Source organism: Dryobates pubescens, chromosome 2 (assembly GCF_014839835.1).
Source record: "Dryobates pubescens isolate bDryPub1 chromosome 2, bDryPub1.pri, whole genome shotgun sequence".
In the NCBI taxonomy this organism is placed as follows: Eukaryota; Metazoa; Chordata; class Aves; order Piciformes; family Picidae; genus Dryobates; species Dryobates pubescens.
This window is the reverse complement of record NC_071613.1, coordinates 39,680,008-39,703,713: the sequence shown is the minus strand read 5'-3', so window position 1 is coordinate 39,703,713 and position 23,706 is coordinate 39,680,008. Positions and strand designations below refer to the sequence as shown.

General features: G+C 49.4%; 1 protein-coding gene across 1 annotated transcript; it reads right to left on the bottom strand.

Moving 5' to 3' along the window:
* Nucleotides 1-377: 377 nt before the first annotated feature.
* On the bottom strand, nucleotides 378-20,704 carry IGFBP5 (insulin like growth factor binding protein 5). The gene is made up of 4 exons (XM_009911110.2): nucleotides 20,028-20,704; nucleotides 1,495-1,721; nucleotides 1,197-1,316; nucleotides 378-802 (listed from the first exon to the last, which is right to left on the bottom strand). Exons 1-4 carry the CDS (start codon nucleotides 20,356-20,358, stop codon nucleotides 671-673), a joined length of 810 nt encoding a protein of 269 aa, XP_009909412.1. The 5' UTR covers nucleotides 20,359-20,704; the 3' UTR covers nucleotides 378-670.
* Nucleotides 20,705-23,706: the final 3,002 nt, after the last annotated feature.

Below are 23,706 nucleotides of genomic sequence, written 5' to 3'. Positions count from 1 at the left end.
GTCTCTGGCTCTGTCCTTTCCTTGCTAAGTCCTTGTTGTCAACAGGCTGCTGTAGATTCCGAGTCCTCAGTTTCTTCAGGGTTTGTTTCTCTTTTCTTTTCTTTTCTTTTCTTTTCTTTTCTTTTCTTTTCTTTTCTTTTCTTTTCTTTTCTTTTCTTTTCTTTTCTTTTCTTTTCTTTTCTTTTCTTTTCTTTTCTTTTCTTTTCTTTTCTTTTCTTTTTTCTTTTCTTTTCTTTTTTATTTTTTTCTTCTCTTTTATTTTCTTTTCTTTTCTCTTTTCTCTTTTCGTTTTCTTTTCTTTTTCTTTTTCTTCTTTCTTTTCCCTTTTCCTTTCTTTTATCTTTTTTCTTTTCCTTTTCTTTTTCCTCTTTTCTCTTATTTTTTTAAATTTTCCTTTCCTTCTTTTCTTTTTTCTTCTTTCTTTTCCCTTTTAATTTTTTGCTTTCTTTTTCCTTCTGTTACTTTTTGCTTTTCCTTTCTTTATTTATCTTCTTTCTTTTCCATTTCTGTTTTTTCCCGTTTCCTTCCTTTCTCTTTTTTCTTTTCCTTTCTTTTTTTCTTCTTACATGAGATGAAAGGAATCGGAGTCCCGGGGCACAGGGAGGTGTGGAGGGGAGGGTGGAAGGGAGCCTGGGTAGGTAGTGATGGGGCAGAGGGAGGGGATGCAACTTCACTCCACATTGCTGCTGTCAAATGCGTGGCACTGCAGGTCTCCACTCAGGTAGTCAGTCCCTGGCAGCTTCATGCCATATTTGTCCACACACCAACACAACCCACGCTTCCGGCCTCGGGAGGGCTTGCACTGGGGAGACACCCAAGGGCAGAGATCAGGAGATGACCACCAGCTGCCACATGACTGCCTTGAGCTGGCAATCAGGATCAGCCCTCTGCTTTACCCCTTTAACCCCAGTGATGCAATTCTCTGAGTAGGACCTAGCTCCTGCTCTTTGCTTTCAGCACATCTGCATCCCTCTGCTACCCCAGCTCAAGTTCCCTGAACCTTTTTCCCACAGCAGCTTGTTCAGGATGCTCACCTCAAGCCAGATGGCACTCAGAGCCACCAGCAAGGCCACCCACCACCAACTCTGCCCAGAAATGCTCAGACCAACCCCCCCACCAGCCCAGCAGAGGAAAAACCTCCATCATTTCCATCCAGGGCAGTGGACCTCCCCTGGCTTGGAAAGCATCTTTCTTACCTGCTTCCTCTTGTAGAAGCCCTTTCGGTCACAGTTGGGGAGGTGGACAGCACGGGGGACCATCCGCTGGCTGCTCTTGAGCTCCTGCAGGGATGCCTCCATGTGCCTGCGGCAGGGGCCCTGCAAGCAGGGAGAAGAAGGAGCATGAGAATAGGAGCACCCTGCAGCAAGCTTCCAGCCACAGACACCCACAGGTGCCCTGCTCTCCCCTCACTAGCACACACTCCCCAGGGCAGCAAAGCCCTCCTGCAGCCCCCTGCCCATAGGAGCCCTGCGGAGGGAAAGCGAAGGCACCCACCAGCTCAAACTCTTGCCGGAGCTCAGGGATGACGACGCGGGGGTGCGCTGTGTTCTCCGCTATGCCCACGAATTTGGCCAGGGTCAGCTTCTTCCGGCGGTCCTTCTTCAGGGCCTCAGCCTTCAGCTCGGAGAGGCGCCCGTGCTTGGGCCGGTAGGCCTTAGGTGGATAGGTCTCCTCTGTCATCTCTGATGTGGTTGGCTCCTCATGTTCTCGGGACTCCCGTTCTGGAAAGGAAGAGACACCAAACCATGAGGTCTTCATGATCTGGCTGGGGCTTGCTTTTGCATGGTGAGCCTCCTGCCCAACCCCAGAGAACGTTTTTGCACCAGGCACGATGGAAACAAATAATCAAAACCTATTCCTAACTGCTGCATACAGCCCTGACTTTATTGCCATGGTGTGGGACTTGACTTGGCTTTCGTGTGACCCCTAAGCTCAGGGCAGGAAAGTGTCTGAGGGCACAGAGGGTTTTTGGAGTCAGGATGGGCTCCTGTATACAAGGCCACAATTGCTTGCAGGGTGTCAGTGGAAAAGGACTGGTTGTAGGGTTATCACAAGCCCAGAAAGGACAACACACAAAATGTGAGAGAAGCCCCTCATTAGTATTAAGTGACAAATTCACACCCCATGCCACCTTGCAGATGAAAGAGCAAAATCCAGGGATGCTCAAAGATGAGATAATTCCAAAGTCAGGGTCAATCACACAGTCAAGCCACCACGTGGCTGAGCAGACGTTTTGGCAGTGATATTGGAGATGTGGCTGACAAGTGCCAGGATCTCCAGGGTCCTTACCCCACAGTTCCATACACATGAGACTGAACCAGACTCTGCCCACTGGCACTTACCAAGCAGTCAGAAAATCCTGCTGTCAAGCTGCCAAGTGGTGCTGCCTGACTGTAGTTGTCACTGATGGTGCCAATGGCAAGGGAGGAGTGGATTTAGTCTCTCCCCATGGCAGCCACCTTCCTATACACCCCCCAGATTGCCCCAGTGTGACCTGTGCCAGCAGGATGCAGTCAGGAGCCCTGCACAGTTATATATAGGAGAGCTGGTGACAGTCTAAACTTAGATGACTTGTGACATTTAGTACAGCCACCACAGTGAAAAAAAGCGTTATTTCTGGACCAAATTTGACAAGAGTTTAAGGTTCCTGAGGCTCCTGGTCTCCCAGTTCCTGGTTCCCAGCAGCACTGTGCTCATACAAGGTTTGTTCTGGGGTCAGCTGGCAGTCATGGGGAAACCCACACAATGGGAGAAAAAACATCAAAGTGGCTGAAATCCCTCACTGCACAGTGTCTCCAGCAACTGCAATGCCACTGAAATTGGCTCATCCCCTCCTGCAACCCTGTGGTGAAGATAGCAGGGCCCTCATTTTGCCCCTCCTCACGACATCACTGTTAGGGCAAAGGAAAAAGGCTCAAGATGAAAATAGTAAATGCAACACACCCCCTTAACAAGGCGCACAGGAGTCTCCCTGAAGACTGCCTACTCCCTGGAGCCCAGATTTATGCGCGGGGGAAGGAAGATGGCTCTGCCCCACCACTCTGCCTAGGGTGCCTTGGGCACACCCGGCGAGGAGGGACAGATGAATGTGCTGCTCAGCAGCAGATGGCAGCACCAGCCTGTCACACGCTTTCCCCGTTGGGTGGCCGTGAAGGTGGTTGGGGGCACAGGGTGGTTGCTGGGCTCCCAAGCCTGCCATGGCTACCAGTCTCCTCTTCCCCTTTGCCAAGATGGACCTATTCCCTCCCTGCAAATCTGGAAAGTTTTCCACAACCACGCATTTATTAAAGCAGCCTTTTCCTCCCCTCTTTCCGCAAGAACAGAGCTGGGTCAGCACCCTCCTCACTGCCCACAGCAATGTACATAACCCCATGCACCATCCCTGAGACTTGCATGTATCCCAAGGATGGGATTCTCTTGTCATTTTGTCCGATGAGACTCCTATGTTTGGCATTTTTAACTTGCTGCAGGTCTCAAAGGCCCCTGAAGGCTGGGGCTCCCCTTTTATAAGCAAATGACAGGCAAGGCATAGAGAAGAAATTGATTAAATTGGGAGTGATCTTGTCCCTGAGGAAATGATACTGTACAAGGTGCAACAGAGGAGCATCTTTTGCCACAAAGATGTTGTGGCAGTTGGAGGTCCAAAAGGAGACCAGAGAAATCCACGGTGACTAAACCCCTCCATGGCAATGAAGCACACTGTGATCTGTCCCAGGAATTCCCTCTGGCACTACTGCCAGGGCCAGACAAGGCAGAGCCAGGGCACCTCCCTGGGCTGCCCTGCAGTAATTAAGGGGAGAGGAACGATCACACCAGCACAGTCGACCCTACAATAACATGAGAGGCACAGCTCATTACCTCTGCAATAACAAATATGAGTGGCACAGCCACATGGGCAAACCTAAAATAACAAACAAATGGGACAAGGCAGCAAGGATTAAGACAGAAAAACAGCACAAGATGTCCAGACCCCAGGACTCACAGTGCAATGGATGTTTGCAGCAGCTAAGCCTGCTCATAGTCAGTAGCTTCAGCCTCTGCAAATACCTTGCTCCTCTGCTTCCTGCAAGCTGCCAGGCATCCAGAGTGGACTGGGAGATGGGGACTAACACAGAGCCTTTTCAGCAAGGGAAGATGGGAGCCACAGGAGCCCAGTACTCTACAGAGGAACTCAAGGGATGGCATGCACTGAAAGCTGCCCAGCTTCCAGCCTAAGTCCAGTGTCTCCTACAGGGCTGAAAAAAACACCTGGAACTTGACTCCCTTCATCATCTTGGCACATGCAGGTCTCTGCTCAAGTGGTAGTACAACAAGGGATGGCTGCAGTGGGACTTCTCCATCTGCTGCTCAGCAATGGTGTCTACTTTGGGTCTGTATTTCCCAGTGAGAACCCATGGATACCTTGGAGGGATCCCTTTCCTCTACCCTCTAATGTTTTTAATAGCCTAATTTCCTTCAGCAAGCAAGGGTGATGAAGTCCCCGTTCATACACTCATCTATTTCCTAGTTTGATACTAATAAGCCAATTTTGACAAACTGAAGGGCAGAGGTCTCTGACACACAAACTCTTGACAAGCTCTGGGCAACTGGTGAGTTACCTTCCTGGTGCCAACGGGAGAGAGAAAGGCAGAGTCAGGGCACACATCACCTACACAGTCCCTAACTTCACCTCCTGGCTGGCTCATCCACACTAACCTGCAGCCACCCACTCCCTGCATCCAGAACCAGACACCCATGGCAGTATCTCCAGAGCTCCTGCCCCTGGATTCACCAGTCCATCTTCACCCACCAGCTCATTTTTTAACCTCTATTTGCCGCTCCAGATTGGTTCATGGCAGACAGCACTGGCACCAGTGCACCTCTGCTCCTGAGGAGACATAGCAGGACCAACGCCTTATTTCCCCGAATGAGTCCTAATAGCGCCTGTCTGGAACTCAGGAAGGAGGCTGGAATTCTTCCTCCCTTGCTGTTAGGATCTGGCCCGCTGCACAACCCCTTCCTGCCTACTCCCATCTGCCGTGCCAACCTAGTGATTGGGTTTCAGGCAGGTAGCTCTTTTCAGAGGCAGAACATGCTTCACCTCTGTATTTCAGCTATGGGCACAAGGCACAGGCAGGAAGGCCCTGTTCACTGTCTACCCAGCCAAGGCACAGTGGAAAGCAGGAGGTGGGTGGCTTTCACATCTCCATCCGTTCTCCTCCCTCCTCAGGAGAAGGTAACCTCTCAGCAAAGGTCCCAGGCTCAGAGGAACACAGGAGAATGAGTTTGCTGGTTAAGACAAAGTTGTGTGATTATCCTGGAGTGGAGACCTGGGCTGTAGACACCTCAAGGGGGATGTTGACCCCACAGCCAACGCAGCAGACTGAACTCAACTCAAAACTAATCCATAGCTTCATGTCTGGAGACCCAGGGAGAGAGGGAGATAGTCCTCTCACAAGTCAACCAGGACTTAATTGTTAATGTCCTAATTCTTGGAGGCTCTTATGAGCCCTGAGATATCCACAGCAGAGCATGCACTGTCCTCTGCCCTGGGACTAATGGCTTAGTGCTCTTTCCCTGCTCCCTAGCAGGAGCCTTTTCCAACCCTTTCACCCTGCCCCTTCAGAAGAGACACAGAGAAGCAAAATACCAGGCACCCTTTCTGCAGAGCTGCAAATTGCTCCTGCCCAGCTGCCTGCTGACCTGGACAGACGTCACCCAGGGCAGCCTGTGCACCTTCCTGCACCTGGCCCAGAATTCAGTCTGGGTGCTTCTGTGCTCCAGATGTTTTGGACACGTGTGAGGTCCCCACAGGGCGTGTGAGTGTGTTCGTATGTGGGCGCAGGGCGTGTGGGAACACCACCTCCCTGCTTGATGATGTTACAGAGAGGAGCAGGAAACTTGTTCCAAATGGCTAGAAGGCTTGAATTTTCAGAACACATTTTCAATGGTTTTTGGCAGGAAGGTAGGAAAAGTATCCACTGACCGCTGCTGCTAATGATCCATGTGTGTTAACATCCACAGCCCACTGCTAAGGGACTTGCTGTCCTGTGCGTACGCCCCAAAACAAGCCACATGCACCTAAGGACAAGCACAACCATAGCACAACCTTGCTAAACAGCCCTTTTGATTATTATCATTACCATTATTATTTACAGCACGAGCACTAGCATAATACACCACCTATGCAGCGAGGTGCACAAATAATTTTTTCATCAATACCCTTAGAGGTGTTGGAGAAAGAATTAATGAGGATCGCAATTAAACACCTAGCGTTGGAACGATAGCAACTGTCACTGAGACCTTGACAAGTTGCCAGTCCTTCCTTTGCCCCCAAACTCAGCTACTTCTGTTCAGAGGTGCAAGATGTTGTAAGATGGAAATGAAGGCTTACATTGCCCAGGGCTGAACCATCGCTGCTTACAGAACAGCAAACTTCAACTGAACAGTGCAGAGCAACACTGTGCAATGCCTCTGCTCTCCACCAGGGAAGGATTTAGCTCCAGGATGAATGGCCACTTCCCAGTATTCCAGTGAAGGGAATATCCTCAGCTGCAGGACTTCACTGAGTGACACCCCCCCAACCCTGGCCCTGCTTTTCCAAAAGGCTCCTTGTGATTTTGGGCCCTGGTGGCAGCAGTTTTTGGAGAACTCCGGCTTCTATCCCACTGCCACTTGCAACAATGTGGCATTTTCCAAACCCAGCTGGGTGATTTCTGACACCCTGACTTTCTTTTTGGAGGAGGAACAACACTGTGGGATCAGACACCTAGGCAGCCAATGCTGGCCATGCAGAAGGGAAAAAATTAAGGGTGAAGCTAGAGAAGAGAGGAAGGCATTTTTCTGCAGTTCCCATCGACTGGGACCCTGGAGCACTAATCAGAGCCAGATCCACTCACTCCCTCTGAGCTTCACCCATAACAAAAGCTCCCCAGCACAAGCAGCTGCAGACTCCTATCTATGGCAGCTCCATTATCTGTCCAGCCCTGAGCTGGCTTCTTAGGACTTCCTGCTGGACTTCACAGACACAGACAGAGGCAATGACTGCTGAGATCATTGTTTGTCTTCTTCCCTGTACCTGCTGAACGGACAAGATCCTCCCATTTGTCCTTCCTCCCCCATCCTTTATGGCACAAGCTCTTGCTGGACAACCCAAAGCAGCTTCCCTAAGCTCTTTGTGGCTAGGAGAGGAGGAATGTTGGTGGTGTTCCTGAAAATAGTTTTTGTACTTGCAAACCATGTTAGAAATATACCTAATTTTCTTCAGATTGGGTCTTATACAGGGATTCTGTGCTCAGGTCCCTGGCTGGTAAAAACTCCATTGCTCATTTCCCCAAGTTGCCCTCCTCACTTGTGCCCACACTCCAGAGAAGAGGGATGTGCCTGACCTATGCTCCTGGGATATGCAGTTCCTCCTCAGCCTGGACTTGCACGTGTGACCATGATGGGAAAATCAAAATCCCTCCCTCCTTTACAGCAGACAGGGACAGCCGCTGTGTTTGCATTCCCCAACTGCAGGCAGGGAAGGGATGCAGAGTGAGGAGGGTCATCTCATCTCTCACCCTTTGGGAGATGGATAGCACAGCTAAAGAAAAAAGCATTCCTGAGCTCCCTGGAGGCCACTGGGATCAGTCCAGACAGAACGGAGCTTTCACTGCCCTAACGAAGAACAGCTCATTTATGTTCCCATTGCAGACATAACCCCCAGTGTGGTGCTAAATGACCCTCAGCCCCTCATCACAGACCTACGGGGCCGGGCAGTGGAGCCGGCTCCGGCGCAATGCCCAGGGCTGGGGTCACTGCGCTGAACCACCACCCCGGTGAAGTCAGGCAGTGATCTCAGGCAGCCGCCCAGCCCAAGGCTGTCTGGCACCCACCAGCAGAGAAGCAGCCAGGGCCAGGGATGTAGGTTCTGGCCAGTCCCCTTGCTAGCCCAGGGCGTTGGCTGATGGAGAGCCAGCTGCAATGTGCCTTGGACTTTCGACGAACTTTTGTGCTTTTGCGGCAGGCCAGCGTGGCTGGTCTGATGGGGCCTGGCAAGAGAGAATGCCTGTGATGCCTGCACTGAAAGGAGACACCACACACTGAGAAAGATGGAAAAACATCAACCTTGCTTGGACTGCCACCCCACCTACCCTGTGTCCCAGCAATGCACAACAGGCATTTACAACAGATCTGTGTCAAATAACGCCCATCTGCTAACACAGAGGTGTTGAGGATTCGTTGGATGGCTCAACTCCATATCTAAGTCATTACAGAGATGCTGCACCCTCCAAACTGTGGCCAGCCTCATCATTTGGCTTGGGTGCTGATTTTAGGGTGGAACAACATATCTCTGGAGGCTCCAGTTTCTCCTCCCGTGACTCCAGTGGTCTCACTTAGAACTCCAAAGGTCTGAAATTAAGAAAGATAAATCTCATCACCTCTTCAGTATTGTCCCCTTGCAATTTGTGACACAGGTCTCGGGGGTGGCAGTGCCAAACTGTTTTACAGGCACAGGAGCAATGCTAAGAAAAACCAGACCCTCTTTCCATCACTGGCAATTAGGTACCTTAACAGCTGCTGAAGGCAGCAAATCACTTTTGTGATTTGCAGACTGTAGATGGAAGTCTTTAGCAGCCAAAGCATTGTGGAGCACCCACAAAAGCACCCACCGTGCCCCATCATGCCCAATCCTCTATCAAAGACCAAGATCAGAGTCCGTGGCCAAAAGCCACACAAACATTAGGACAAGAGCTCTAAGGTATCCCAGCACCTCAAATCCCTGTGACAGCATGGCAAAAATTGCTGGGACCTCATTCTCTTGTCCCACAGAGGCATCTTTGAAGAGAAGAGTAGGGATCAGTGAGACCAATCTCAGAGAGATGGAAAAGCAGCCAGACGACTGGAAGTATTCAACTCTAGTTTAAGACTTTATCTCCATTTTATTAAGCCAAGGTGCAGTAGGGATGCTTGAGAACAGCACAGGAATACCTGAAGACCCTTGGAAAGCAGGGAGGGATGGCAGAGGGATGTGCTATATTGTGGCCTTTTATTTTTAGTTATTGTTTGGGCTTTGCTGAACTAGCCTGGAAGACCTGCTCTTTCTCAGGAGATTTTTGTCTCCTCAGCAGAAACCTGCAGATGCAGATTCTGCTGCATCAGCCTGGGCTCACCGGCAGAGCGTGAATATCAGGTGCTTGGGGGGCCCCCAGGTTCACATAGGATTCATGGGAAAGGGAGATCATTGTCCTGATGACCTCAGTGTCCTCATAAAGAGCTGGATAGGGGAGAAATGCAGCTCACCATGTGGGAAGGGAGCTCTCAAGGGAACCAGCTCATGTTTTGGTCTGCTCTGGAAGCACAAAGCCTATCTGTAGGAACTGATCTCTGGGTCAACACCACTTCTCCGCAGTGCCAGCAAGTGCTGCGGAGGTGGGAGAGGTACAGCTGTGGGAACTTGAACTGTATGGAAGGATCTGTGTTGCTGCACGCCAAATGATACTTTCCTGAGCTGCCCTTCTTTGCTGCAGCCACAAAATAAAACTCCCTGGGAGCCACTCTCTAGAGCAATGAGAAAAGCAGGTTTAGAGATGGGAAGCTCCATAATGTAAGCTCCCTCCTTACATACTGCTAGCTGTTAGTTCAGCAGGCTCCAAGCATCTATGCTATGCTGGAAGAGACAAGCTTGGGTGTCAGATGGAGGGCTGGGCTTGTTCTGACCTGGTATGTACAAGCAAGGACTGCACCTCACTGTTGTCTTTGAGCTGTCTCCTTCCAGAGAGCTCCTAAATCTGGCTATGAACAGTTCTCCACAGAAGCTTAGAAGCTAGGAATGCATATGCAGGTGAAGGTCTGAGACTTTGGTGGACAGGCAGTGTGGCCAAAGACGTGAGGTGCCTAGCAACAACCATTTTGGTGCAAAAGGAACCCAGTATGTCTACCCAGTAAAAGAGTTGGGAAACTTTCCAGAGCTTCTCCCTCTGGTAAAATGATGAGCAAACATCCATCCAATACAATTACATGATGCTGACATGAGCCATCTTGAAAAACTGCAGGCACTCTGTTTCTAGATAGCTGCTTGTATCAGCCTGACATTTCCTGAACAAGGTTATCTTCCAAGGAACTGAACAGACAAGTGGAGAAGAAAGAAGTATTTCAGGGTTAGATTTACATCAAGAAGTTCCTGTTGCTGATGCACTGATGATAGAAAGATAAAATGTATTTCCTTCATATTATGTGAACACTACACACATTCCCCATTCCATATGCTAAAGCTGCAGAAGAAGCTGGGAGCTGAATTGATGACCCAGACACATCTAAATGAATCATCTTTCAATATTACAGTGATGAAAACATAATTTTCTTTCCTGTAAAGTAGTCAGTCTTTCTTGCATCTTTTCTGTCAAAGCCGCCCTAGTGGCGGATTCCATCAGTTGTAATAAAGACAGCAAAAACCCGCTGGGAAGTCAAGGAACTGAGAGCAAAGAAGAGCACAGGAGGACTCAAGGAAGAAGGCTGCATGGCAGTCTCTGCCTAACTGACAATAAAAGGGAGGAAAATCTAAAGCAGCTCCCAACAAGCATAATTTAATTTTTGTCAGAATTTCTCCCTGGGGTTTATCCGTGACAAAATGAGAAGAAAACCCTTCCTAGAAAACAAACATACTTTCCGGTCTTATGAATGAAAATAAAGGGGTGTGATGGGTTGGAAAAGAAGCCTAGTAGAAACCATTAACTCTCAGTATTGTGTGAGAAATAAGAGTGACAAGGAGGACCTTTTCAGATGGAGGTAGCTCAGTAGCAGACAGGAAACATCTCTGCGAGGAAGAGCAGGTAAATTTGCCCCCTTGGACTTTGTGGGGTGGGTTTCCAAAACTCAGTTGAATGTAGGCGGCAATGTACATGAGATGTCAAGAAACCTGGACTTGAAAGCAAGATGTTTGCCAGGATGCTGATACTCTTTTGGTCACTGAAATACATATGTGATCACAGTAGAGCCACAGTAGAGCCAGATGCTAAAAAGACCTTAGAAAGAGAGACGTAAGAAGGAAAGGTGTTGCTGGCAGCCATCAAAAACTTAGATGTCACCGTGGATATTGTAGCATTTTACCCTGAGAATAATGTGCAATTAAGAGGAAACATCCGCATTAAAGGAGATTACCTAGACAAGAGGATGTTCTACCAGAGATGCAACCACTGTAACTGGCAGTAAACTCCCTGGCTTGCTTATGGATCAAAGTGGCTTTCAACTTTTGGACAGAATTTTAAATCTGATGTAGTTTTATGCTGAGCAGAAGCTTTTATAACTGGCCTACTAGAACTGAATCTGGAAGAGGCTGCTTTCACTGGAGGCTGGTTGTCTCCATCACAAGATCCATCCTGACTTAAGCTATTGAGAGTCTCTGTCTGCCAGTAACTGGAAGAGTCAAGAAAACCAAACTCTTTGGAAGCCCAAAGAGAGGTGAAGGCACATCAGGTGGAGTCTGGAGATGCACCTGTGTCAGGTGCTGAATGAGAACTAGTCCAACACCACAAGTAATTCAGGCATGCAGCTGTGATTGCAACCTCCAGCCTGGCCTGGATTAATTTCTAGGCCTTCAGACTCACTTTCACAGTCCTGTCTTAAACCAGATAAAAAAGATATGTGAGATCATCTACTGCTCAACTCTGTGTCAGCACCTGATGACACACTGTCACATGTACTGTCAGATCTGACTTTTATGAGCTCTGAGTGATGAGATTCCCACCTCTGCCCTCAGGACTCTCTTCTCATTTCTTAATGGTTAATGGTTCCTTCTTTCAGGAAGCCTTCATATGGCCTAGTCATTATTTAATCTCCCAGCCTACCCAAGCAGTACCACAAAAAAGTATCAAAATTTTGGGGTTCACACTGACAATACTGCAAGCAGAAACTTGTCCAAGCTTGATCCTAACGGGAGACTCTTGCTTTTCCTACCCATTTACCTCCCTGCACTGTACCACTGACAAATTCCTTTTGGTCCAACATGAAGCAAAGATGTTTTCCAATGTTAAAAAATTATCACAGGTCCCTTGATGGAGCAAAGGGTACAGACCTCCTTTCTGGGGCATGAAATTCCAAGAAAGCTAGATGATCATCCTTTGCCATAGGTCTAGAGCCTTTCTGGATTGACAAAGTCCCGGTTGCACTTTGTTGCTTTCCTGTAGCCTCAAGCTGCTTTTGCTGTTACAAAACTGAGTAACTACACACTGAAATGGTTATGAAATGATGTGGCCAAATCTCATTTCTGCCATTTCTTCGGGAAAGCACTTTCTTCACAAGTGAAAGCAAAGTGAGTGTTATGTCATTTTGTGTTTAGATGTTATTAAGATGTATTAAGACACACATGTGGCTGTGGCAGCACTGTAATTGACTGCTGAACATGCAGTCCCTCCCTAACAAAACTCTTTTTTTGTCTTTTCCAGTACCTCCTTTAAATTAAAAAGTAAAAGCCAGGTTCCATAAGTCGTTCACTGGCTTATTCATTATTAGCCCAAAGCATAACACCTGATTTCTTAAGCATGAATAATAGGTGTATCTGTTGATTTGCCTTCCAAGGGTGAATCCTATCTGAATTCAGAAAAATAAAATTAGTTCTTCCATTTTTCTAAAAAATGTATTGTGACTAGTGGCCAACTTTGCCCCCAGAGTTACCTTTAAGATACATTCCCTCTCTGTTTAGCTAGGGAATCATTTCCTTAAGTATCTGCCAAGATTACCTTCTTGCCCTTAAACAGCAACCAGATCAGTTATCTCCATCAACATACCTCCATCAGTGAGCCAGCTGTGTCCAACCAACAAGCAAACAAACCAAACTGCAATAACAGCCCTCGAGGCAGGCAGCTGCTAAGGGTTTCCCAATCCTGCTGAAGCCAACCACGTCTTCAGCTTTGGCCTCAGTCCTGTGAGGACTGAGGTAGCTGGCTCCCATGAAGGGGATTAGGTGCCTGAAAGCCCGTGATGCTCTGGGCCTAGAGAAAAGGTGCTCAGAATCTTGCAGGATCAGGTCCTGCCACACCAATAGGGAAAGATGTGCCAATTTACTCAGAGGGTGGTACTGACACTCCATTTCTATATTTTGTGTGCAAGAGGCAATACCAAGAAGGTGGAGGCATGGGGAAAATTTATGGGAACAAAAGGAGTCTGGAGAATGAGGGCAATAGCGAGAGCAAAGGTTTGTGCAAACACAGGCAAGAAATGCCCACTGACTGCACAGGCATAAATTAAGAGTGCCTCCTCAAGGTTCAGCCTGTTGTCCAGAGTCTCTCTGCAGCCAGGGAAGCTTGGACCTTCCTGCAAGCACAGCTGATGGTTACAAGACATGGACTGATGGGCAGGCAGTTAGCGCACACATCCTGGAGACATCACAAACAGACAGAATATCCACCAAAGCATGCTGGGAGGTGGCTTAAGTGCAAATTTTCCCATATCAAACCACCAAGAATCCCAAAGTTCTGCAAATACATTATGCTGGCTTCTGCTAGAGTTAACTGAGAGCCGTGAATTGACATAAACACCAAGGGGCTCCCTCAGATCCCTAGCATCAAAGAGCCACCTCAAAAGCAACATCTTGCTGAGAGTTGCCTTGGCTACATATCTGAAGGAGTAGAGTGTCTTGTGGGTGCTGAACGGTGAGAGGATGGGAACTTTCACTCCATCACCGGATACAACATGATCCAAAGGTATCAAGCATGACTCCTGCCTAGTGATCCCAAATGGGCAGTCCCAGGGACCAGAAGCACTGGCACAGCTGCTACCCCGCTGTGTGACCCGCAGGCAGCCCTGCACATTGGCCTGCGAAGATGCAGTATGGAAGATCTCTAAATAATCTTGTGGGGTCCAGGTCTTAGAGGATCACAGCACATGGGCCAGGGTTCTCTCTCTTCCCCGTGCTTTTGGCTACACCTGTCCTGAGGATTTATCTTTTCTCCTGTAAAACAAAATGACCTTACAAATGACAAGGTGGTTACACTGGTTGGCAGTGAGTTCATCCAGACCAAACTCTTTGGATCATCTTTGACCTCTGCATGCACCATTTTTTCAAGTCTTGCTTCTTCTTTCTCATGCTCAGTTCTGGAGGTTGTTTCTTCAGCCCTCAGCCTAACACTTTTCAGCAAATTTGCCACCTTTTCCCAGTTCAATTCTTCTTCCCCACTTTTCCAAAGGCCAGTTGTTGCTGCCTAGACAAAGAGAAGTTTGTAGGGTCCCAGGACACTAAGTGCCCCAGGTGCCATCTCCAGTACCAATGCTACCAGACACCACTGCCCTCCATGTGTGTGGAAGAAGGATCAGCTGCCCTCTCCACACCTTTACTGGGCTACGTCTTAGGAGTATTTAACTAATGCAGACTTAATCCACCCAGAAAATACAACCCACTTCTAAACACAGAAGGTGAGTTTGGATCCACACAGCTGGCTGGGAGGAGTATCTTGTGTCTTTCTCCTTCCTTGCCTCCCCTTGTTCAGTATGCTCACCTGCTGTGCCTCATTTCTCAGCCCTCAGTGGGAGGATGGGGTAGGCTGGTCTGTGTGCCAATATCTGATCTTGGCAGCAGAATACTGATGTGCCAGTTGTAAGCACCACTGCACCTAAGCAAGGTTTGTGTGTGAGATGCCTGGAAAACATTCTTCCCCCAGAGACAAAAATGCTCCATGTGTGTGTTTGCACACATGGAATCTTTGTGCCGGCGTGCGTGGGCATGTGAACATGGGTACCCGTGTACGCATGCTCACATGCATTATCTTTCTTGTGCATGTTAATCCTGCTGCACTGCAGCCCACATTGAGGGACAGGTGTGTTCCAGCCAAATTCTGCTTTTATTTATGTCCGATCTTGAATTTGCATTACTAAGTGCTTGGTAAAATCATGGGCAGGACTTGCTGCACTGTGGGCCCTTTTATCTCCTGTGTGACTTAGTGCAGGTGAAATAAGCTGCAACTGTTCTTAGCGACTTGCCCCACTGAGTAGAGGAGGATGAGCCCTGGAGGGGCTGAGGTTCCCATCCCCCTTCTCAGACTGCTCCCAGGCTTTTTCAGTTTGAGTGAAGAGAGATGGGAACTGCCACTGCTGTAACAGCTCCTGCAGCTGCTCTTACATCTGTGACGCCATTTGATTCAGCGTGGGTAAAACTTCCAGCAGACGTTAGGAGGAAGCAGAGCACCATGCTCCTTGCGAGCCAGCGCCTGCTCGCTGCATCTCCTCCTCTCCTTCCTCCACAGATGCCCTGAGACATGAGTGCCAAACTACATGGCCAAAGGAAACTAGGGGCTATCCCAAAGCTGGCACAACATACCCACGCTCTTATACCCTTCTGTTCCCAGCCTGATGGGACACTTCACCTAGCAATTATGCCAACACTTTCCGCCACACACAACCGTGCCCACGCTACTGACACACCAAAGCCATGACAGTCATCTGTGCACAGGATGCTGGCACTTAAAGATTGATGTGAGAAGGCACACAGCATCTCTTTGGTTTGTGGAAGCTCCCATTTAAGGCCAGCCCCTGTTCCCTGCTGTGGTGGCGCAGGCTCTGGAGGGGCTCCCTTTGTTCACCTGGAGTGGGTCCAGGGCTGACAGCGTGGCATGGCAGCTCAGGGCTAGCTCTATCGCTCATGCATGCACGCACGCATGCACAGAGCCTCGTCTTTTCTCCGGTGAACTCTGCTGGCACCCGGCAGGAATTTCATTTGTATCAACTACTTAATATTCTTGCTCCTTCCTTTTAGAAACCAGGGTGCCGAAAAATATTTCCAGCCAAGGCCCCTCCTTTCCTGTTTGAACCACCCCATCCCTCCCTCCCCCATATGCACACACCGCAGAAACCTGGCTCTCTTACTGGCACCTGATGGATTTCACTTTTTTTTTCTTTTGTTTTCTTTTCTTTTTTTTTTTTCCTTTTTCTTTTTAATATATTATTAGTGTTGTTAAAACTTTAGATCAAAAGAAAAATGGAGATTTTCCCAGTTTGGATCTGAAGCTTTGCAGGCCTGTTGCTACTAGCTCACACCTTGACAGCTCAGAAGCTGCTTCACACAAAGGACCTGCTGCTCAGCACCAGCCAGATCCCTCCCAGAGCAACACATGTTTGCATACTGGCATGTCCCAAGTGCCCTGCTCCCATGATCCCTGCCCTAACCCTCACCCTTGCCCTGGACCTTGGCATGGGGCTGCCCACTTGCCCCACCACATCCCCATTGCTTATCCCCACAGCCCTGAACAGGGAGCAGAAGAGACAGGAAAGAGAAACAGGGTGGGGAGGAATGTCGGGGAAGGATAAAGGACTGCACCAAACATGAGCTGCAGGAAACTTGGGCTCGGCAGCGCTCCTCCTCCGCCCAGTTCCAGCTGACGCAGCAAAGACAATTTTCTTAGGGCTAATTCTGCATACCCCCACCCTCCCCCCTTTCCCCTCCTGGTTATCGTTGGCTCAAGGTTTCGTAAGGAAACTTGCCAAGTCTTGCTCGCTTTCTAGAAAGAGAGCAGGAATGCGAGAGGAGAAGGAAATATTTGACAACCTTTGTTTTTCCATGAGCCTTTTTAGGGCAGCAGGCTCCAATCTGTGCCCTCCGATCCCCAGAGCTCGGCCTGATCTTGCTGTCTCAGCAGGAGGAAGTCTGGCAGGAGCATGGGGGTGAAAAATGGAAAGACATGGTGTATATCAAAGGAAACCTAAACAAAACAGAGAAAACCCAGAATCCTGCAGCCTGTGCCATAAATGAAGCTCATTCAAGTTTTTTTTACCAGGAACAGTCAATTACAGCTGTAATGCTTGGCTTTTGGTAAAAGACGATGTCTGACTGTTGCTCCAGAAAGGACTTCAGGGACCATCCTGTCAGTACCTGCACATCCATCTACTTAAAATGAGCCTCACCAAAGCCCTATAATCCCACACTTGCTTTTATTTCTGATCTCTCAGCAGATCAGGAGGACACTCTGCCCAGCACCTCCAGCATTTTTCAGTACTGCTGTGCTCAGCCTACAGATGAGGAAACTGAGGCATGGTACCTGGGAGCACCTTGTTCCTAAGCAAGATATCTGGTCTACAGACAGCCAAGCTCAGCCTCCCAGCCTCAGGATCTTGCAATACTCCTTGTTGCATCTCCACCTCAACTATAAGGAGGAAAGCATCTGTGATTTTACACTTGGCCAGCACACAAGCAGAATAGACAGAAATGCAGTTTGATCTAGTCCCCAACACTGTCACATAGTTTATTTTGCACACTGCTGATCCTTCCTCAGCTCAGGGCCAATTTTGGTCATTGATAGATGGAAGGGCCAGGCCAGCTTTCCCGGCACACGGTACTTGCACTGCCGTCCAAACTGGCAGAGGCCAGAGAGTTCAAGTCAAACTTCATGTCTTTCCTTGTCCTGTTGCTTAGAAACATGCCTATGAAAATATACTTTGTTCTCACATGCTACCAGTCAAATGCCAAGAGAGTTTTTTCCCCTTTCCCATCCTCAGGAATTTCTGATTTATTTTTTATTTCTTTTTTGCAGTCACACAAATCTCAAGAGGAGCCCACCAGTCTCCGGCAGCTTCTTGAAGCAGCCTACAGATCTGATCCAGGCTTGTCTCCTGCCTGTGAACAAACCCAACAAAAAGAGCCCCCTGCGGCACTCGAGGAGTCCAAACTGGAACTGCAAGTAGAGCCAAAGGGATGGCTTTGCAAAAAACCTGTAACCTCTTTCCTATCTCTCTCCTTCACTCAATGGGTGCTCTCCATCTGAAGAAAACCAAAAGCAGGAAGACTGGCCAGTTTTAATCTAAAGCACCTGCTAAAGGACCAGTTTCATTGGAATGAGGGAGGCAGGTGGAGCAAAACAAGATTTGTGCTAAGAGCCAACCACCAAAGCTTTTTTGGTCTTCACAGGGCACCCTTGCCATGGGCGTGAGGACTGGTCCCGCTCTCCCAGCTGCTGCTGGGTTTCAGCTGCAATGCTTTGCCTTTATGACCACACTGCCTGCCCCTGGCCATGTACACACACTCAGGGTAAATAAACACCAGAGGTGACACTCTCTGGGATATTTCTCAAAGCTCCAGTAACCAGTGGGTTACTGCCTGGCTTCCAGGACTCCATGTCAGGAAGGCTGGCTCCCAGATCCACCTTCCGCTCCCTGTGCAGGTACCCTCACAACCCTCACTCCTTCCAGCTCCCCTGCAGAAATTCAAGCCCAGTTTTGTTGTTCCTGGCTGATTTTAAGGGAGTTTGGCCATTTGTTGTCATTTGAGGGAGCGGGGAAGTTACACACACGGAATGTAATTTTGTTCTGAAGGATGGAGTATAGCAACACAACCACTGTCTACACACAGAAAGATCTGTCAGGTGGTAGAAGCCTGTGCAGAAGCCTGCTAACAAGTGAAAATTACTTTTTCAAGGACCAGAACAAAGTTGGGGTCTTGTTTCTGGCTCCTTTTTTTTTTGCCAAGGGGTTCCCCAGTCCCCTCAATGTGCAGACACCCCCTGCCTCCCCTCCATGCCATGACAGAAATACAAATGTAGTTGTAGGAATATATGGAAAGTGTCTGTGCACAAGCTGCAGGATCCAGAGATGGGTGTTAAATGAGTGCCAAACTGAAGGAGTGCTTTCTCTCATGCTTTTGTCATGTGCAAGGTGCAAACATTTCAGAAGCTTGGCTTTGCACTAGTGTTACCATGCCAGCCTTCATGCTTGCTTTTAACCTCTTCTTTCTGATTATTAGCAACACCATAATTTTTTTCCATCTGCAGACTCCCCATCCCTAATGCACCTGCTCTCTTCACCTCCCTGCACTAAAACTCAACAAAGATGTCTAGCAGCAGGCAGCCAGAAGGAAAAGGCTGCAATGACTGCAAGGAGAAAGCAGAAGGCTGAGAAACAAACCTGTGGGTGGCTGAGGACTTTGGGGATGGGGCAGACAGCTGCAAGACAGTGTCCTGCCCTGCCCTCTAACTCAAGCTTCAGAGACCAGCTCAGAACCTACAGCAAGGTGGAGGATGTGGTGAGAGAAAGGAGTCAGGGGGAGGGTGAAGACAGGCATGTGGAAAAGATGTAACGGATTCAACTGGGGAAGGACTGGGATGCAGCTGTGACTAAGAGGTTGCATCTGTGAAATGGGAAAAGCTTTCCTTTGGGGGTGAGACAACCCAGAGGTGACGATGGAGGATAAGGGAGGTTGTGAGATGATGCAATACGAGGTTCAACCAGGGCACGGAGGGAAAGAAGGCTGGGAAAAGCAGTGGGGGGCATGGAAGAACAGATAGGAGGATGGTAGAGAGTACATGCAAAGATGGAAAAGCAGCTGGGAGTGTGTGTGTGGAGAAGCAGCTGAAAAGACAAAAAAGCAACCGGGAGGTGGAAGAGCAGTTGGAATGATGGAAAAGTATCTGGGAGAGTGGAAAAGCAATAACGGGAAGTGGTGGTGGTGGAGAAACAGCCAGAAAAGATGGAAAAGCAACGGAGGGCTTGGAAAAGCTGCTGGGGGGAGGGGGAGGAGAAGAAATGGGGAAATAGCTGGAAAAACGGAAGAGCAGCTGGGGTGTGCTCATGTGTGAGGAAAATCGGGCAAAAAGATGTAGAATTAGCCAGAAAGAAAAGCAGCTGCTGGTGGTGGAGGGGAACAGAAGAATGGAAGCGCAGACGGGAAGGCAGAAAAGCACACGGCGGGGGAGGGGGCGATGTAAGAGCAGCTGGGGAGGGTGGGGATGGAAAAGCGGCCGGAAAGATGGAAAAGTAGCCGTGAAGGCAGAAAAGCAAAAGCGGGGGCATGGAAGAGCACCTGGGAAGGTGGAAAAGCCGCCGGAAGGATGGGTGAGCAGCCGGAGGTGGGGGGAGGCAGGGAAGAGTAGCGAGCGGGAGGGAGTAAAAAAACGAGCGGAAAGATGGAAAGGGAGCTGGAAAGGCGGAAGAGCAAGCGGAGTGGCATGGAAGAGCACCCGGAAAGAGAGAAAGTGCAGGCGGGAGATGGTGGTGGAGTGGAAAAAAGCAGGCGGAAAGAAGGAAAAAGAGCCGGCAAGGCGGAAAAGCATCTGTGAATATGAGGCTGGAAGCAGCAGGGGGTCACTCACCGGCCTTCGCTTGCTCGCGGTAGCTCTTCTCGCTGAGGCAGACGGCGGTGCCGTGGAGCAGGGCGTGCAGCGGCTTTTCCTCGCCCTGGCGCGGGAGGCAGCGCAGCCCGCGGGCGCAGCGCTCGGTATAGACGCCGCAGGGCTGCCCGGCGGGCAGGGCGCAGGTCAGGCAGCAGCCACAGCCCGGCTCCTTCACCAGCTCGCAGCCCAGCGGCGGCGGCGGGCAGAGCGACAGCGCTTTGCCGTCGCAGGGCTCGCACTGCACGAAGGAGCCGAGGCACCGCGACAGCCCCGGGCAGGCGCCCAGCAGCACCAGCAGCCGCAGCAGCATCGCAGCGGGGATGCTGCGGGACGAGGCGCGGGGGCCTGCCGGGAGCGGGGGGCACTTGCTTCCCGCTTGCCCCTTCGGGGGCCGAAAAAGAATTAAAATTTAAAAAATCAAAAAGGAAAAGAGGCGGAAAGCGCAGCCCCAACTTGCAGGCGCCCCACTCCGGGGTTTATTCTTGGGGTGCGAGACCCTCCTGCTTTGCTTTTGGCCTTAGGAGAGGGGGACGCGTCTAGGTTTGCTTTTTGTCTTTCGGGTTGGTTTAGTTTTTTTTCCCTTTTTCTCCTTCTTTCAGCTGTTTTTCTCCTCGAAACGGGGAATCCGCACCGCGATCGGCAGGAGCGAAAAAAAAAAAGGGGGGTGGGTGGGTGGTGGGGGTTGAGGGAGGGAAGAAGGGGGGAAAGGGAGAAAAGCCTGCAGGGACTGCACAGCCTACAGGTTGCAAGGGGAGGGTGGAAGAGCAGGGGGGGGGTCGGGGAGGTGGGACGGCGATTTCACACTCACGCACACACACGCTCTTCCCAAAGGACTAGGAGGCAGGTTAGGAAGGGAGCAAAGTTCCTTGAAAACCAGTCTCCTGCTATTAATGCATCAAAGCAATCAAAGAGGGGGTAAATAAAAATCATCAACAAAAAAACCCACAGGAGAAGGAAGAGGGGATGCAAAGCTCCTCTTCCCTTTTTCTTCTGCAGGAGGAGAGAAAAAGTCTCTCCCGACGCAGCGAGCTGCTGGGAAGCTTGGTATGAAGCAAAGTTGTGTTTCGATCGGCTCTGTTCAACCCTCCCGCTTTCCTCTTCCAAGATTTGCAAAGGCAAAGAAAAAAAAAAAAAGGAAAAAAAAAAGGGAAAAAAAGTTTTCTGCAAAGTTTGAGTGTTTTGTTGCAAAGTCTGTAGAGGAGCGGTAAAAAACGGGGAAAGGGGTAAAAAAAAAATAAAGAAAAGAGAGGGAAAAAAAATCCACTTTGTAGATCTCCCAACACTTTTCCCCTGGAGAAGTTTCTAAAGAGACTGAATACTGCAGAACAGGCTGTCTTTTAAATAGACTGCCTCTGGCTGCCTGCCAGCCCCTAGCTGCAATTTGAGATCCCAATGACACCTCAGCTTGACTAGGTGCCAGCAGCGAGGGCCCTATCAGTGCACACTCGAGCTGGTGGGGGTGGGGTGCACAGCTTCTGACTTCTGGGCTTCAAACCCCGGGCAGTGATCAAGGATAATATTATGAGGAGAGACAAGGGGAGGAGGAGGGAGGAGGGAAAGCCGAGGATGGGGGGAAGGGGGACAGTTCATATCTTTATGGTTTAAGGAGGGAAAAAAAAAAAAAAGTGGTTGCAGTGGGGTTGCACGTCAGCCTGGGCTGCAGGGAGTCTGGGAGGGAGAGGTCAGAGCTGGGGAGGAAAGGGGAGTGGGCTGAATTAGCGGGGCCTGATCCTGCACGCTGTACCCTGTGCGGGGGTGGGGCTGGGGGCGGAGGCGGCAAGGACCCCCATCCGCTGCCTGGGTAGCTGGTGGACTGGTGACCCTCGGAAGGGGAAGCTGGTGCACACCTCCCCATCAGCTCCAAAGGTGAGCGCAGGAGGGAGATGGTTGGATGGGAGCCAGGGAGCTACTCAGCCGCCCTAGTCCGGCAAGGAGCCTTTGTGTGTGCAGAGTGCTCAGCTCTCCCCTCCTGCCACTCTGCCCCTGGCCGAGGTGTAAAAACGTAGGGAGGCTTTGCCCAGTCGCAGGGTGTACCCCGACACCCCCAAACTGCAAGGGTTAACGCAGCCGGACAGGGAGCAGGAGGGAGGGCTGGGCTGCTTGTAAGAACTGTGTTAGATTCCTCTTTGGAAAAGTTTGCTGCTGCTTAGGGCATGCCAGAAAGCAAGGGGAATTTTGCCATGTGAAGTCCACTTTGCACGTTTTAGCGCATTCTTCTTCTGCCTCTTGCCCTGCACAGAGTGGGGAGGAAGATGAAAAAAATCTAAAAGCCTGAAAACCAAAAGTGCTTTGCAATGCTCATCCTCTGCCCTGGACAGCTTGGGCTTCGTTGTCTTTTGTTCCACCGCTGCATTCCTAAGGGTTACAGCTCCCTGGGCCGAGGTCCTTTGCACTTGCCTCCCTTAGTGCTCTTTCATTGCTAGGAGAGGGGAAGCTGGAAGCGTGGGGAAGGGAATCTCCAAAATTGCAGCGTGCAGCCCCATGGCCCGCCCAGGCAGCTGTGCCCCGGGATGTTACACCTGGAGCAGCAGGATGAGCTGAAACCGGCCGAGAGGAATGGCTGTGCGAAGGGGTGGGGGTTCTTTCAGAGACTCAAGCACATGGTTACCTACCAGGGAAGTGGGAAATTAAAAGGGATCAGCCAGTTCTGGGTAAGGTTTATGTGTGATTCAAGTCAATCCCCCTTCCACATATGTGCACACTCCTCCAAAGCCTCATATTATCCAGTTTTCTATTCAGATCAGTCATCTGTGCAGCTGCATTGCATGGATTTTGCCACTAGAATGCACTCTTATCTATGGTAAGAGGAGAGATTGCTTAAAAGCATTAACTCCTTCTTCTCCAAAATTTCCACTCATGAGGGCTTTTTTTGCACATCTCAGGTGTTCCTTGTTTTCCTGCTTTCCTACCCCATGTGGACTCCAGTGAAGATTAGCTCACTCCGCTTCTTCCTCCTTGCCCTTCAAAAAAAGAAGCCACATTTCTAAGCTTTTTCTCTTTTTCTTTTTCCTTTCCCTCTTTTTCTTTCTTTCTTTCCCCTTTTCCCTTCCTTTTTTCTTATTATTGTTATTTTCCTTTTCCCTTTTCTTTTCTTTTTTCTTTTTCTTTATTTTATTTTTCTATTTTAATTTCCGTTTTTTTTTGTCTTTTTCCTTTTTCTTTTTTTCTTTTTCCTTTATTTTCTTTCTACTAAGAGGTTTTCCAGAGGCTTTATTTAATATTGCCTGAATCTTTGCTTAGCTCACAGTTAACTACCAAAAAAACCCCAAACCCACAAGAAACCAAAAAGCCAAATCACCCTTAAGGTAAGAAAAGCAGCCCTCTAGGATTTTATCTAGAAGTGTTCTAAAATGGCTTCTCCAGTTGACACTAAGGACTCTTACAGTATATCAGTTGCATCCCACTGCTGGTTTTTATGAGAATCTGAATGGGTGCTTTGCAGAAAATACAAGCAGGCAGTGAGTGAGCACTGTTCACCTGGAGATCTGGAAGCACTTTGTGAGAGGGCTTAGGGCAAGAGAGAATTTGCTTTCTTCATTCTCTCCTTCACGTCTTAAAAACCCCTGTATGTTAATACCTGGTACAGAGACAGAGTATCTAGAGGGGTGGAGGAGAGGTTTCACTCCTACTCCAACCTGTGAGAAACAAAATGGTGAGG

Coding starts and splice junctions, on each gene's coding strand:
- IGFBP5 (XM_009911110.2), bottom strand. CDS start 20,358: ATGCTGCTGCGGCTGCTGGTGCTGCTGGGCGCCTGCCCGGGGCTGTCG. Junction 1,722..20,027: donor CCGCGAGCAAGCGAAGGCCG/GTGAGTGACCCC, acceptor CTTCCTTTCCAG/AACGGGAGTCCCGAGAACAT. Junction 1,317..1,494: donor TCCGGCAAGAGTTTGAGCTG/GTGGGTGCCTTC, acceptor CCCTGCTTGCAG/GGCCCCTGCCGCAGGCACAT.